The sequence below is a fragment of the Mesocricetus auratus genome, unplaced genomic scaffold, assembly GCF_017639785.1.
Source record: "Mesocricetus auratus isolate SY011 unplaced genomic scaffold, BCM_Maur_2.0 Super-Scaffold_100676, whole genome shotgun sequence".
Lineage (NCBI taxonomy): Eukaryota > Metazoa > Chordata > Mammalia > Rodentia > Cricetidae > Mesocricetus > Mesocricetus auratus.
In genome coordinates this window covers 181658377-181673594 of record NW_024429266.1, presented here as the reverse complement: position 1 = coordinate 181673594, position 15218 = coordinate 181658377, and the positions used below count along the sequence as shown (strand labels likewise).

At 41.8% G+C, this 15218-nt stretch overlaps 1 protein-coding gene and 1 pseudogene across 1 annotated transcript in view; both read right to left on the bottom strand.

Moving 5' to 3' along the window:
- Window positions 1-4025, bottom strand: part of A2m (alpha-2-macroglobulin) — a 50223-nt gene extending 46198 nt beyond the window's left edge. Inside the window, exons 1-4 of the mRNA XM_040738370.1 lie at window positions 3684-4025; window positions 1616-1799; window positions 707-863; window positions 514-566 (exon numbers count right to left, since the gene is read on the bottom strand). Coding sequence (XP_040594304.1) covers window positions 514-566; window positions 707-863; window positions 1616-1799; window positions 3684-3772 — 483 coding nt within the window. The 5' untranslated portion in view covers window positions 3773-4025. The remainder of the gene's footprint in view (window positions 1-513; window positions 567-706; window positions 864-1615; window positions 1800-3683) is intronic.
- A 9416-nt stretch (window positions 4026-13441) lies between these two features.
- LOC101844348 lies at window positions 13442-14264 on the bottom strand (annotated as a pseudogene).
- Between the last annotated feature and the right edge of the window lie 954 nt (window positions 14265-15218).

Here is a 15218-nt window from a genome sequence, read left to right as displayed (position 1 = left end):
GTAGGTGTGAAAGACAGAGAAGTCAGGGTCATGTCATTTCCTTTTGTCTTGGAGTTAAAAGACAATTGATTCTTTTTAAGATTGGAAGATGTAGTGGAAAACTCTATTGAGAATGGAGGGTTGGTCTGATGCCCACATTGTGGTAGAAAGAGTTGTGACTTCTCACAAAGGAATAAATTTAATACTCCCAATTTCTTCCACAGTGGAGATTTTGGTGTGTTTGAAAAAGATCTAAATCTCTAAGAAATATTTGAACTTGGATTTTTGGACATCTTCCTAGTTAGAAACTGAAGAGTGAGTTAGAAACTGACATGCAACCGAGTACCAGATCACAGCAGAACATGTTCCCTACTGTTTGACCTGGGGTAGTGTTTTAAATAAAGACTCTGAATTATTGTAATGTGATTAATCACTGCTAGAGTTATCCAAGACTTGCTCCTTCAATAACCCCAGCAGGGTCCTAGCCAGTTTATACAAATAACAATGATTATATGTAAATAATAGAAGACTTACCAATTCATTAAGGGGATGAAAATTTTCATCCAATGAGACAACACGAAATTTCACTGAAATAGAAATACTTTGATGAACCTCTGATCAGTCTTATAGGTGGCCAACAAAAACTATTAAGGAACCAGGACCATAGGCAGGCAGAGGGAGAGGGGTTTCCTTTTTGAAACTGTTCTGATTGTGGGCCTCACCATACCTGTCTGCTCTGGTTTGTAGATGGGTTTGTCAGTCTGGACAAAGATCAGACTCTCTTTATTCTTAATCAGCACTGTGCTCCGCTTCCTGAATTCATGAGTTGGTCCTTTTACTTGGACAGTGAGGAACATCACCTCATTGGACGAAGACTGTGGGACCTGAAATATGGAAGGGGGTCTGAAACCCAGGAAGTCTCTGCAGCCCCCTCCTCTCCCTGTGTTTCATCTCTAAAGAGATCTCACTCTTTTTGCTTAATTACACCCTCCATTCTCTATCTTGGAAGTTGGCATAGACAGGAATTCTGACATTTTACAAATGAGAAGACCCAAGCATAAAGGTAGAGAAGATACACTGATAAGAAAAGCTGTGACTGAGAATCTCATCTTGATTTGTATGGGAAACACAGTGAAGTCTGGACTCAGTTACACACTGTGTTTGATCAAGTAGTTATACACTAACAGGACAATGTCAATGCAGGTCCTTAACACTATGGAAAAAAAAGTATTTTGTCAGTACTAGATTGCTAGTATCTCCCATGCATCAACTCTGAAGAGACTGCGGACACATGTCCAGGGTATAGGTGGTGACTTAAGATTAACCTTGACCTTGTTTGCTTTATAAACTGTAAAGAATAATTTTAAGTGAAAGTCACAGTCCCCCTTCTCTCCTGCATGCTCTTGGATTCTCTTTAGACTAATGGAATTTTTTGATCATAAAATTTATTTTCAATGTGCCTGAAATATTTATGCGAAGCAGATGAGTTGGCGCTGAATCTCTACACTTGGTGGCCACCTTCGAATTCTTTATTGAACACCCCAGTCCCCAGGGCTGCTGCCTCCACCAGTTTCTCAATGCTTCCTCTTAGTAACACTGGATCCCTACTCCCTAACTGAGCCAAGTGTACACTCACCGTGAAGGAGACACACTGGAATAAGTCCTTGTACACCACCAGGTCGGTGAAGAGGCTTTGGTTTCCCTGGACTGACTCCACGAAAGCACTCACAGATACTGTCTCATTTAGATGGCTGAGGAGGAGGCAGCCCTTCTCAGGGATGCCTGTGTGGAGCAGGGAGGGAACCAACACCATGTAGATTCTGGGGATGGAGGAATGCATGCAGTTAGAGGAGAGTGAGGGAGTTGGTGCCATAAACATCACTTTGTCCCGTCATAGTTCCATCATTAACATCCATCATCATTACCCATCATCCTTAGTTACATGGTAAGAGAAGATGGACATGGACCTGCTGTGAATGGCGTAGGAATTACCTCCCCCTTTCCCTCCCAGGCCATTGTGGTGAACAGAGAGAGAGGAGGAGGAGGAGGAGGGGAAAGAGAGGGAGAAGGAGAGGCGTGTGTACCTATGCAGCAAGCCTGTAAAACGTGCACATCAACAATTTGCTTCTGTTTTACAAACACGGAATCACAAGAAGTGAGTCAGTGACTGAGAGTCTCAGCTGTGCAATCAGATAACAAAGTCTTTGTGGGTACCCAACCTGGATATTTGCATCGTACGCATTTGCCTTTCCAAATGTAGAGAAGAGCTCCGTTCAAACATAGCCCATTCCCTGGTAACTCAGGAGCCGGCAGACAGTTTCTCAATATTGTAACATGTGACTAAAGACTCCCCGGTTTCAAATAGCAACTCTCAAGATCGGTTTTTTAAAATGCTATTTACCTCTTACATATTCTCAAGTTGACTTCTATTTTTGTTACATTTTTTAAACAATAAGCAAATTTACTCTTTCGTTACTCTAAAATAAGGCTTAATTTCTCTTAAGTTAGGTTTCAACTTCTCCATAGAATCTTAAATCTTATAAGTAATATCACCTATTTAAAATAAATATTGAGAGATATGGTAGCACATGACTTGGGAAACTGAGGCAGGAGGATTACCATGAGGCCTACCAGACCTACATAGCAAGACCCTGTTTCCAAAATAAATAAATAATGAAATGTAAAAGTTCTTTTTGTATGGTCAAAAATTCTAATTTCTGTGTTGCTAACTACCTAGATGTTTATACTATGATTTCCCTATGCTTCAAAACATCTCGGGAACACCTCTTAATGTTTTATTAACAGGTATATACACATTATATACTTATACATGAAATTTATATACCTGTGGGTAACCCAACCTGGATGTGATTGAATTATTTTCAGAGGTTATAATATACAACTTAACCAAAAAACATAAATCACGATTCAAACGTATTAAATTTAAAATGAAAATATTTTCAATGCACATCTTTGTTGAGAATTGTGTCACCCCTACCCCCCCCGTGAACACTGATGATCTATGATCCATTTGTTTCCTCACGAAAACAAATACCATTTTTCTTTTGTGTAAATATAATCACTAAGAAAAACGGTCTCCAACATAAGTAAATTTAGATAATAATTGCGTCTTCGTCATTATTTTTTGCACATCCTCTTGTATGCTCCCAAGTATTGTTTTATCTGTCTGTCTGTCTGCCTGTCTGTCTGTCCGTCCACTATCCTTGGTTCTTTCTTGTTTCTTTGAAACACAGACTTCATCACCTGCAGATTTGTGCAGAAGTCCTGTTCTGTCACTAAGCCCTTGCTTTCGTCAACATTAGAAACCTTTCCTAGGGATATGTAAATCCCCGGACAAAGGGCCCCCGCGGAGAGGTGTGTCTCTATTTATTTTAACGGGGTGAGGAATGTGAAGGACGCTGCCCGAAGGACAAAGCCTCAACAGAGCCACAGGATCTCCGGGTTCTGAAGACCGGCTTTGAGCACGAGCATCCAGAAAGCTGGTGCGGCACGTCACTGGGGAATTTGGATACTCCGAAATCCTGAGAGACTGAGCGAAGGAGGAAGAATGAATGAGGGGAGATCTGGGAACCTCAGAGATAAAAGGAACCTCAGAGGCGAAAAAGAAGGAGACGGTTGTATAGGAAAGGAACGAATAAGCAGAAGAGCCTACGGCCAGGCTTCTCGCGTTCTGTGGAACTCACGGCTTTTTTGTTGCGAAGGCTTCTGTGGGCAGCAGCAGCAGCAACAGCAGCACCGCCAGGCTCGGGCGTGGGAGCCTGTGCTTCCCCATGCTGCAGAAAGGACTGGAGACCCCGCTGCCTGGCACCCTGCTCCCCGCCGCCGGAGATCTGGTCCTGAGCGTGCTGCGGGGCAGCTCGGGTTATGCTGTTCTTTGGGCAAACAGCTGGTTCCACCCTCACGAGTTCTCTAAACAAAGCTGAGGTCTTTGAACACTCTCTGAAAGGGTCATTGATGGCCTAATTACTGCCAAGGTTAATTCCTGGCCAACCGGTTAGCCAGAATTCCCAGAAGGATTAACCACTTTCCAGTTGCTGCTCACTTTTTCTGGTTTTTACAATAAAGCGGATAATCGGCTTCTCCACCCCCACCCCCACCCCCGCAGCCTCCCGTAGTGCCTTTTATTGAAGCTCTGGGCTTCAGCCTGGAGAGTTGGCAAGGAGGCTGCTGCTTAAGCAGCACTAGGGAGCCTTGAATAGTTCATTCCCAACGAGTGTGCCAGCAAGTTCTGGGCCACATAAGGCCTGTCTTTAACGTGAGGCCCAAGGTCAGCAGGATTTTGAACCAAACCAGCCCGTAGGTTTTGCCTTTAGAGATATTATATACTAGGTTGCAAACGAAGCGTCAGGGCCAGGAGAAATGATTATTTTTAAGTTTCCTAATGCTTAGCTGTAATCCAAACGGTAGAGGACAGGAGGCAGGAGTCCCCTGGGCTTGCTGGTTGGCCAGTCTAGCCTAACCAGTGAATTTCTTAGTCTCAGTATAGCATAGCATTGACCTTAGCCTCCACACACACACATTTCTATTTTAAGAAACTGAAAAGTAACAAGTTTCCAATAGCTCCCACCTACTGCGCCTAACAAAGATCCTAATTGCCCTTGGTCATCCAACATTTTTGTACATCACTCCCCTCTCTAATCTCCACATCCTGGAGACAATTTTATTAATTATGCCTCCATCCACTCATTCTCGCAGCTCCTTGGTTATTTCTAACCATTTATTGGTCCTCCCTGACTAGAACATAGAGATAGAATGTCAGACAAGTAGAAGCAAGAATGAACAAAAGTTCTAACATTCTTATGGGGCAGGGGACAGGACAAATTTTACCAGCGAGACAAATGAAGTAGCCAACCATTGTAGTTAGAGAAGCTGAAGACTCCCTGAGGGCAGATGTGGGGGCCACAAAGCCCAGATGTGGCCTCCTGGAAACACTCTGGGAGGGAGGGAGGGAAAATCTGAAGACAGGCTGTGAAGTGTGAGTGGTGGTGAGGCAGAGGACAGAGATGGGGGAGGGGGCATTCTAGCTCTGGAATGGCACACATGTTCAGGAGCCCAGGAGGCAGGAGCAGCCACGATGAGCCTAATAAAATGAAATGTATCTGTCCTGAGAGGAATGCCTGACTGATGACAAGGGCGGCCAAGACAGCTGGCTTTAAATCAGAGAAGACCTTTGACAATACTAAAGTTGGGATTTGCTCCTTGAAAAGATCAATCTTACTGAAATATGGAGCGGTGACAAGGAACTAATCCAGAAGATGGCGGAGTGAGCGGAGTGTGCGGAGTGGGTTCTATGTGAGGGCATTCACGATGGAATTGGAAAGAGGTTGCCGAGTGACAGCATATTTGAGAGATAAGATTACAGGGGAAAAGAAAAGCTTGTTTGTTTTAATTTCCCAGCTAGCCGGTGAGTGAATTATGCTGCCTTTAACTGAGTAAGACAAGGGATGGCAGGCAGGAATAGAGGCAGGGACAGAGGGCTGAGCTGAAAGAACATGCCGTTTTAGGACATTCTGTGAGGTATCCAAGTATTCTGTTCTTGGTCTGTTCTAGGGGTAAAGTCTATATCCTAACTTTGTGTGTCATTACTTATATGTGAGTCATCTCTGTCCTTAACTATCAATGTTCTGGGTCATAACATGAACCTGGGATTACATTGTTTCTCTGTGGACAGCATCTTGAAATATACACTATTTCTTATTGTATGCTAAAGTTAAGCTGCCTGGATACCTGAGGTCCCTAGATTCAGCCTCTTGTACAGGCTACAGGAGCGAATGTCAATACTTAGAAGATGCCAATGAAAGCTCAAAAGCCCAAGACAAGGGCGCAAGGAACACTTGTCTAAGTGATAGACCAAGGCAGTCAAACAGAGCAAGTCAGGAGGTAGGAATCTCAGGAGAGTGAGGGGGTCTCTGAGTCCCAAGAGAAGGACTGGTCTAACAAGAAAGTAATTTACTAGATCATCGTGATCGTGAATTCATGCCAAGGCATCCATAACAATAGCATTCTAAATTAAAAATACAAAGGGCTTACTTTATAGCACCTCGATCCAAATTCAAATAGAGTTTTTGTCATTTTTTTACATGCTAGAAACAAGCATTTCCAAGGATAATTTAAGACAGGATGGACAAAAGTTAATAAAATGTACTTGATCCTTCATCATAAATTGTGAAGATGAATAGTGAAGGTCGCTACTGCCATGTTTCTGGCTGTTTGTGTCCAATGCCACTGTGGAATTAAATTATAGAATGACAACTATTCATCTAGCTTAGGGATGAAAGCATTGCAATCCATCCATGTCCGTGTTTGTGTGGGGCAGAAGCTTCACACCGTCACTAAGGGAGCATGAGAAACAGGAGAGACTTTCGTAGTTGATCTGAAAGGGAGAGAATGGCGGTGTATCTGCTAGAGATGCAGAAGGAAACGAAGGTTCTTAAAGAATAGAGTCTTGAACACATGTAAATAAAGTATTTCTTCTATAAATGATGAATTTGAGCAGCCGATGTAAGGAGCAGGAGGTTGAACTGTGTTGTGTGGCTAGAAGGAGCTGTCAAATCGGCAGACTCTAGAATGACCTAGAACATGGGCCTCTGCACATCCCCTATTACCTTGGTTTCCTTGGCTGAGGTTGGAAGACCCACCTCTTGTGGGTGGCACAATTCCTTGGATGGCATGAAAATGGAGAAAGTCAACTGACACTGTTTTGCATGCCGAGTTCACATTCACAGTCAGCTTTGATCGTGGGTGTGATGTGTCTGCACCGCATGGTCCTGCCGCTTTGAATTTCCCGCCATGTTGTACATACCCCTAAACCTGGAGCCAGGATGAACTTTGTCCTTTAAGTTGCTTTTGCCAGGATGTTTTTGTCACAGTGGTGGATAAGAGCCTAACAATTGTGTGGAGAAGGTATCATCTCACAGGGAGAGTCCAAGGATGCAATGAGAAGATGTGCTATCAATGTGTATCCCAATGGAGTGGTACTCAGTTATAAACAGTAATGAGATGCTGTCATTTGCAATCAAGGGCGGAACTTCAAAATACCATGTTAAGTGAAACAAGACAGACGAAAAGAAAACAAGAGCAGTCAACTGGAAGTAGAACTATGATTGCTAAGAGCCTGCGGAGGACAAAAGAGAGGTTGGAACTGATCTGTACACAGTGTGTACGGGAGTGGAAATACTAATAAAAAAATAAAGGCTGTGTACGGAGGGATTAATTACCTCCTGGTGGAGGGCATTCTCTCCTCACATATCCCATTCCCCACATATTCATTCATAAAGAGGGAATGTTTGCCAAACCTATTTCACTTGGGGTGAAGAACTTGAGAAGAAAAAATTGATAAGTGGGCAGAGCAGCCAATTTCCAGGTCATCGGAGCCTCCGTTCTGAATGAACCACATGGCCGTGGCCAGTTGGGTTGTCTTGTCAGTGAGTTGGAAACATCAACATCTGTGCTGTTAGATTCGTGGGGTTAACATGGACCAGATGCTGAAGCAGTGATCTTCAAACTGTAAGCCTTACCATACTAGTGAAAATTAATCTTGATATCTTAAATCTTAATGGCTGAAACCAGATTGTTCTTATCTCTTGTGGGTCTTGCTCTTAGGAAGTGTCCAATACTATTTCCAAGGGGAAAAATCCAAGTTGCTTTACCTGAATAGACCATCCCTCGTGGGAAAGGGAGGACACAATCTGGATGGGTTTTATACAGCTTTGAAGAATTTAGCAAGTGCTTACAGATAGAAAGATGAGGGAGGGAGGGCAATTGAAAGCCAGAGAATAAATAAGGAAGGCAGGCCATGGGACAGAGAGTAAGGTGCAGAACACAGGGGAAATATTTGGGAGTTAAGGAAAAAAAACAGATTAGGAAAAAGGTCTTAATAAAAATTAGCAAGGAGAAACAGTTCCCCTCACACTGCAAAAGTATTTACAGGGACTAGAAAGTTCTGTGAGTGCACTCTGTGAGCACTAGTCCCTGGTGTGGTGACGACATTTCAGCTGTTTATACATTAACCACCTTTACAACAGTGACATAGTCACACTCACCAATTCAGAAAGCAAGCAACCCTGGAGCCAGGAATGACAGGCAGAGCATGTCCACAGTGAGACTCTCGGGATCGAGCACATTTTTGTTTGTGCTATTTCATGACCTTCCCAACTTTTAGCGAGAAAAAAGCAGGTCCATTCCCAGACATTTCTACAACAATGTCCTTGCTATGGATTCCCCAGGTTGTGAAAAGTTTAGCATGTTTTGCCTTCTCACTTAAATTGTATTTGCTCCCTTAGGTTTCTGAAGACAACTGATATCCACAGCCAGATACCCACTGTGGTAGACCCTACCTTGAGCTATGAAGGAATTAGTGCCTTGACTAAACCAATTTAATACAACAAGTAAAATTCCACCCCAGTTTCCACATACACTATGCATATTCTTTGAAGTCTTACAGATGTGTTTTTGTTTTATATTTATTTCGTTATTATGTGTATGAATATTGGGCCTACATGCATTTCTGTGCACCATGTACACACTGGTACCTGCAGAGGTCAAGGGAAGGTATCAGAGCCCCTGGAATTGGAGTTTCAGATGGTTGTGAGCTACCATGTAGGAAGGAGCTGGAAATCAAACTCAGGCCTTTTGGAAGAGCTGCCAATGCTCTTAACCAATGAGACATCTCTACAGACCCTGCAGACATGTTTTAATGGATATGTCTGTATGATATTTGCTAAAAGCAGAGTCTTGTAAAAGTTCTTACACACACTTTCACATCATTTATTCAGAAATATAATCCCTCGTCAGCAGTATAAAAGACGTTGTCAAGTTCGCGCAAGTAATCTTTTAAAATGTCACCAGTTTACGGAGGGGACATGGCACATGCTTTTCACTTTTGAAGTATGTGGTCTCTGAGCTGCTTGGCATCATTGCCACTTTAGGTGCCCATGGCATTTGGCTTACTTTGGTTTAGGTTTTATTTTCTGATTAGGATGTCCTTAACAGAGAAGGGTCTGTTAAGATGAAGCTGTCAGTAATAAACGGCATAATTCACATAATTCATGTATTTTTTATAGCAAGGTATGATTAAGTATGCTCATAAAACTTGGAATAATAGGGTGCCATCTGAAGGTAAATTACAAGTTTTTTATAAAGCAAAAGACCATGAGGCATATGTCATGTGTCATACTCTTGAGTTTTTTGGGCTGCAGTAACAAATAATTCTATTAATTGATTAAACATGACAATGTCTCTTCTCAAGTTAATGCATTTTAATTTTTATTACAAAGCAAAAATGTTCATTTTCAATAGGGAAAGTAATTTAAATATTTCTTGTTGGCATATCCTATAGCTTTTATAATAGCTTTTAAACTCCATCATTTAGCCTGGTAATCTTTTCTTACATGAAACGTATACTCAATACAGTGACGTTTTCTAGAACTTGAGCTTTTTGTAACATGAAAAATAAAAACCCAGAGACAGATATTGGGGTTCAAGCTTCAAGCTGAAGATCAGAAAAGCAAAGCGGCCAGCCCCTAGTACTTACCTCTACCTCAGGCTGAAAGGCCTGTCCTGGTCTCAGAGTGGCTGGAGAATAAATCCACCAAATCTCAGACTTTAATCCTGTCTCCACCAACCCTCAGACTGCAATCCCAGACTGCTGCCTCTTCCTTTTATTCCTCTCAGATCCTGGGATTAGAGTCATGTGGTCCCAGTTGCTGAGATCACTCTTGTGTCTCTTTAGGACTGGATCAATTTCATGTAGTTTAGTGTGGCCTTAAACTAACAGAGATCCATCTGCTTGTCTCGAGTCCTGGGATTAAAGCCACCACCGCCTGGCTCTATGACTAGCTAGTATGGTTGTTGGGATGAAAGGTGTGTATCACTGTTGCCTGGCTCTGTGGTTTGTGGCTAGCTTTGCTTTCTGTATCCTCAGGCAAGCTTTGATAAGTCATAAATAATATGTCACCGCAGTTTTTCTTGTTTGTGAAGGAACTGGAATAAAGGCTCTTCATAGATATTTTACAGCTCACCTTAAAATAGGTAACTATTTCTTCTGGGCCCAATTCAATGGCAATTTTATAGGAACTACAAAATGAACCTCACATTCTACCAAATAAACAGGATGCTGTTAAAGAGCACTGCTAAGGTACTGCAAAAGGGTGTTCCTGAAGGATGCAGCTAAAGGATGCTGCAAAAGGATACTATACTGCAAAAGGATGTTCCTGAAGGATGCAGCTAAAGGGATGTTACTGAAGGATGCTTCTAAAGGATGCTGCTAAAGGACGGTGCTAGAGGATGCTTCTAAGGATTATGCCAATATTACTGCTCTGACATCTTTGGAGGTTTGTGTTAAGGGATGCTTTTTCTTTGCTAGCCGCTTTGGTTTATCCCCCGCCAGCCGCCTGGGCTCTGCCGCATTGTAGTCCCCAAATAAACACACAAGACGCTGTATTAATTATGAAGCTGTTGGCCTTGCTTGTTTCTTACTGGCTAGCTCTGACTTAAGTAATTACCCCATAATTGTTAATCTAAGTATGTCTCTTACCGGAGAGGTTTCCGGGCTTCCTACCCCAATGGCGGTTACATCTCGACTCTCTCGTGTTTCTCCTTCCCAGAATCCTCCTGGACTCCTAGCCCCACCTATCTAGATTCCTATAGGCTCAACAGTACTTTATTGACAAATAACAGGCAAATAACAGGACTTCCCCAACAGGTTTGCACCACACAAAGATTAGACACTGAAAACATAACCAAAAGAAGAAATGCAATGCATTTAGATGCGTTCAGTATGTTTACATTCATGAAATCCTGATATGTTATTAAAGACACTACTTGACCACTTCATTCATTCATTTTTTAAAGTTGGTTATGTTTTTAGGTAAGGTCCAACTACTTAACTCAGGATAGCCTTAAACTCAAGAGTCTTCTACCTCATCTTTCCTTGTGGTAGGATTACAGGCATGTGTCACCATCGCTGACTTGAATTTATTTTTTAAACTAATTTTATTTAGTTTTATGTGTGTATGTGTTTTGCCTGTTTGTATGAATGCATACCACATGTGTACCTGGTTCCACAGAGGCCAGAAGAGGGCATGTGTGGAACTGGAATTATAGAGATTGTGAACCACCATTCAAGTACTGGGAATGGAAACTAGGTCTTTTGCAAGAGCAGCTAGTTCTCTTAACAACTACGACATCTCTCCAGACCCCTTTAATATTTTGAACTGATAATATATATGTCTAATATATACAATAGATAATATATGTATATATGTATATATAGTCGAAAGCACATCGCTTGAAAATGTGTATGCATTGTAGAATGGCTTCAACAACATTTTAATGACATTTTCACTGTGAGTGAGTGAGTGTGTGTGTGTGTGTGTGTGTGTGTGTGTGTGTGTGTGTGTGTGATGCCAGTGCGCATGTGGAGGACAGAGGACAAGTTGCTGGAGTCAGTTCTCTCCTTCTGCCATGCAGGCCCTGGGATCAGGTGTGGTGGAAGGACCTTTGCTTCCTGAGCCATTTCACTGGCCCTGGCCTCAGCCACACTTCTAGGGGACTCTTCTCTGTTGAGTCTTTCTAAGACTTTTGACTTTGGTTTTATATAAAGACAGAGATGCCTTTTTCATGTTTATATTCTATCGGTTCATTTATTACTAATCTAGATGAGATTCATAATTGGTATGAGTTAGGAAAATAGCACAACAGTTTGCAGAGAGGCTGGGCTTTTAGTGTAAGTAGCAAGGGATTGGGAGCTATTTGACACGATCACTCATTTCTGGTGTTTCACTGGTTTCTTATTCAAGAATGGAAATTATTGGGGCTGGAGAGATGACTCAGAGGTTAAGAGCACTGGGTGCTCTTCCAGAAGTCCTGAGTTCAATTCCTAGCAACCACATGGTGACCTAAAACCATCTATAATGGTACCTGGTGCCCTCTTAAGACATGCAGGCATGCATGTAGGTAGAACACTGTATACATAATAAACCAAAAAAAATCTTAAAAAAAAGAATGAGGACTATTATTTAACAAGTGCTTTAAGTTTAGACTTGTTAAGTGGCCACTATACTTCGCTTAAGTATTACATAAGAATATGATGTTCTCCTGAGACTTCCTTTTGGAGCAGTAGCAATTTTAGAGCTGACATTTAAGAGACAATCCAGTCTGTGGAGCAGCAGCAGGGGACGGGACACTCTGAGAGGAACATTCAATTCTTCCTGCTGGTTCCTCTACTGCTCTTCCTTTCTGAATCAAGTCCCAGTCCCAGTACAGGCTTCTTAATTTTTGAGGAAGAACGGGGAACTTACCAGCAGCCATCTGCCTTCCGAGCATGTATTTATCCCACTGGCAATTCAGATTCCTGGAGGAAGTGCTGTGGTCTCACATAAAGCTTGACTCAAAGGGCTGGTGAACTGTTAAAGCGACCAGTGTTTCACATGCGGATTCCTTATTAGTACCAGCATCCCCCAGCGCTATGTCTCTAATAAGGGACGCAGCACAGCCCTACAGCTTGTCTGCCAGCTGGTGGGTCCTTGCAACCTGTCAACATGATCCTCTCGACTTGCCTCTGCTTCCCCTTTCTAAACAGAGGTGGACCTAATTTACTGTGCCCATTTGTCTAGTCATTCCCAATCATCACCGTGTAATGCTGGACAAAGACATTAGACTTTAGAAAGGTCAGACTAACCCGTGAAGCAACACTACAGGTAGAGTAGCAGGCTCTGGGGGAAATGCCATGTCCATGAATGGCGGTTCTGGGACACTGTCAGGAACCACTCTCTCTGGGCACACTAGGCTCCTGCCCTCAGCCCCTTCCTCTCATCTTCCCTTCTCTTTATAGAAAAAGCTGCACTTATGAATTCCTCATATCTTTCCAAAAAAGAAAATTTGAAGATATCTACTTAGCTCTACTAGGAATTGAGGAGAGGAAAAAAAGAACTCGAATATTTTTGTTTTTTTTCAAATATTAATCAGATTATAGAAGTAAGTCATACTTATGCTTACATACAGAAAATGATATGAAGAACATAAATATGAGTTGCCTTATATTTTATGACTGTAAATATCACACTAATGTTGGACATAAGGATTTTTTCTTTTCCTATTCATAATGATTTTAAGTTCAGATTAAGTGCTATTACATATATTCACATTGTTGTCAAACATTTAATTTTTCCCATTGTTTTCATAAATGTCTATTTTATTATGGGTGAGTAGCACATTTATCAGTTAAATAATTTAAATAATGTAGAGGTGGCTTCATGATGGCAGCACTGATAGATAACGAGGCAATTGAGAACTGTCTAAATATTTAAAATACAGCCCTTGTTTAATCACCCTTTGATTTGACATCCTTCAGGAGCGGGAAGGGGGCAGCCTGCTGGACACTTGTAAATATATCAAGGCCAAATCTTGTGAAATCTGTTCCCAGAGGTTTCTTTCCCTTGGATTAAGCCTCCAATTTCAAGATAAACATAAGTTTGTGGCCTCCAGTGTTAGAATTCTTCTGGCTTAGCAGAGCAGACAATGTAAGTTTCACACCAGACCTCGGAGTCTGAGTATAGCCCACTCCAGTTAAGCTAGAGTTGTTGACCTTCGCAGCCACAGAAGCAGGAGGATCCAACAGGATTTTAACTGAAATACCAAGACGATAGCTGTTGGCACCTGATGTGCAAGCAAGTTTACTAGTGTCAAAACCTTCACATGTTGTCTGATGAGCTGATTCTCCAAATTCTGTCCCATTATTGACACTAGCCTGTAACTGGATGTCCCCAGTCCTGTAGCCTACTGCGAAGTCACTCTTTGTCTGCTTTGACTTGTCAAAGGTCAACTGGTACCCAGCATGCTGGCCCTTTAACCAAAAACACCATGGATTGCAGGTCCAGCAAGATGAAAGTCGATATCACACCCAAATGTGTTAGGTGCAAAGGTCATATCAAATGTCAGTCTCAAATGTTGACTTGTCTGGTCTTCAATTGCAGTCTCTGTCCCCCAAGTGCTATCGATGTTCATTTTTCTGTGAAAGACAGACCGTACTCACACCATTTTGTTTTTGCTCTCCAAGGTCCCAGTAATTTTCCCAGTGTCTGTGTTAGATGAACTAGTTGTTGACAGTTCCACACCACTGCACGACTTTGTTTTCATATCCAGCTTTACCAACCCAAAGCCAAACCCTCTGTTGAGACTATCTCTCTGTCAGCTTTGCCAAGGTCAGCTTATGATGGAGATGTCCCCATTGGCTGAGGGCAGGTCCATATAGAACAGTTCACCATGGTGAAGCCGCATGTATGTGTGTGTTGGTGTGTGTGTGTGTTCTGCTTGTGTCCCGAGGGATGCTGTGGGTGTGGGTCAGCTTTTAGATGAAGCCACTGTGACTGGAAGTTGCATGTGCTGCAGCCACCACCAGCCAGGGGGCCCAAATTTAATTCTTAACACTCAAATTTGAAACTTGAAATTCATTAATCAACGATTCTTTTACTTCCCCTCCCCACAACTTCTAGTAACACCATCTACCTTCTGCTTCTGTCACCTTTGTTGTTAGGTATTATAAATAATATAACAGCGATTTTTAGCATACAGGACAGTGTGCATAGATTATATACAAACACTACAACATTTTACATGAAGGACTTGACCATCCATGGGTTTTGGTGTCTGAAGATGCCCTTAAATCAAGCTCTCACAGATACTGAGGAAGTATGGTCTACCTACTTTCCCCACTGTTTTCTTCTAGAAGTTTTATAAATTTATGTCTTGTTTTACAACTTCAACCTTTTATTCAGTTTTAAATTTGGTATAACATAAGGTCTACTTCTATTTCTCTGAGTACAAATATTTGTTTTATTCAAATACCTTTCATTGAAAAGTCTGCCTCTATTTAGTAGTCTTGGTACTTCGTTAAACATCCTTTGACAATAATAGAAGGGTATATTTTTGGACTCTATTGTATTCCACTATTATGTACCTATCTTTCTTCCAGTATAGCTGTCTCCATGACTATGTCTGTATAATGCAAAGTTAGAAGTTAGAGCTGTTTCCAAAGAACAAAATTAACTGTGTAGGGTCCCTTGAGATTCCACATGAAACTTAAAATTGATTCTTATTTTCAAAATAATATCTTACAGTTTTCTCTGTTTTTATTTAAATGTGTTTTGAAGATAAGTTCCATGTAATAAAAATATCTACATTAAAAGAACACACTATTGTGAATAGTTACATCGTATATA